The sequence below is a fragment of the Piliocolobus tephrosceles genome, chromosome 18, assembly GCF_002776525.5.
Source record: "Piliocolobus tephrosceles isolate RC106 chromosome 18, ASM277652v3, whole genome shotgun sequence".
Taxonomy (NCBI): Eukaryota; Metazoa; Chordata; class Mammalia; order Primates; family Cercopithecidae; genus Piliocolobus; species Piliocolobus tephrosceles.
Genome location: NC_045451.1, coordinates 70,098,399 through 70,099,311, shown reverse-complemented (window position 1 = coordinate 70,099,311; position 913 = coordinate 70,098,399). Strand labels below are relative to the sequence as shown.

The 913-nt window shown below is 49.5% G+C and overlaps 1 protein-coding gene across 1 annotated transcript in view; it reads right to left on the bottom strand.

Moving 5' to 3' along the window:
* Positions 1 to 492: 492 nt before the first annotated feature.
* The window catches only part of RALBP1 (ralA binding protein 1), a 65,884-nt gene continuing 65,463 nt past the window's right edge, over positions 493 to 913 (bottom strand). Inside the window, exon 4 of the mRNA XM_026456024.2 lies at positions 493 to 744. Within this exon, the coding sequence (XP_026311809.1) occupies positions 493 to 744 (252 nt within the window). The remainder of the gene's footprint in view (positions 745 to 913) is intronic.

Below are 913 nucleotides of genomic sequence, written 5' to 3'. Positions count from 1 at the left end.
GGCCAGGGCTGAGGCTGCAGACGTGGAATTGGGCGCGTTGTCTCCGTGGAGAGCTCCAGAATGCCAAGGCTGCATCTTTCTCCGCCTGGCTGGACACAGAAGGTGTGTGTGTTCTTAAGATATCCTAACACATAACAAGCAGTGTGCTCTTCACAGAAACAGCTGCAGTGGAAAAAAAAAAAAAGATCACGCTGCACTACAGCCCATCTCGGGAGGTGACCTCAGGTCTCACACCTCAGTATCTCCAGATTCCCAACGCTAAATGTGTCCCATCCGGGCATCTGAGACTTCCCATCAAGAAGAATTTAGCTATATAAATTTAACATTATAGATTTAACCACACAAAACAGAGAAGTCAGCTCTTTGTCTAAGCTTTCAATGACAGATAATTGTGGAATTTTTAAAGCAAAAAAAGCAATGGAAACTTCATTTTTATTCTAGACCAGTCCATCCCAGACATGCTAATTATGGTTGGCTGTGCTGAGTCCTCATTTACCGTGTGAAATGCAAATGTCTGTCAATGGCAATGCCCGGGGCCAAGCCAGACCAGTGGACTTGTATGCAGTTCCCACGGAGCCAGGGGCTGCTCAGACCGCAGACCCCACCCAGTCCGCTGGGTTTTGCAAACACAGGCTGCCTCTGCAGCGGCGTGGGCTTGTGGAAGGGAGGCACGCGGCGGCCAGCATGCATGCCAGGGGTCGGGGGTTCTCCCCGTGTCTCCAGAGGTGAGGGGTACAAAGTGAGCTGAAAACCAAACACTGTGTTCGCCCTTGGCCTTGAAGAAGTGCCTCAGCCACCTCCTCACCAGCCGCAGAGTTCTCAGTCTCCTCACAGGAAGAATGTATACAAAACACTAGAAGCTTTTCTTTTTCCCAAATGGCTGTTGAGTTTATTTGCTTGATCAATAATGGTC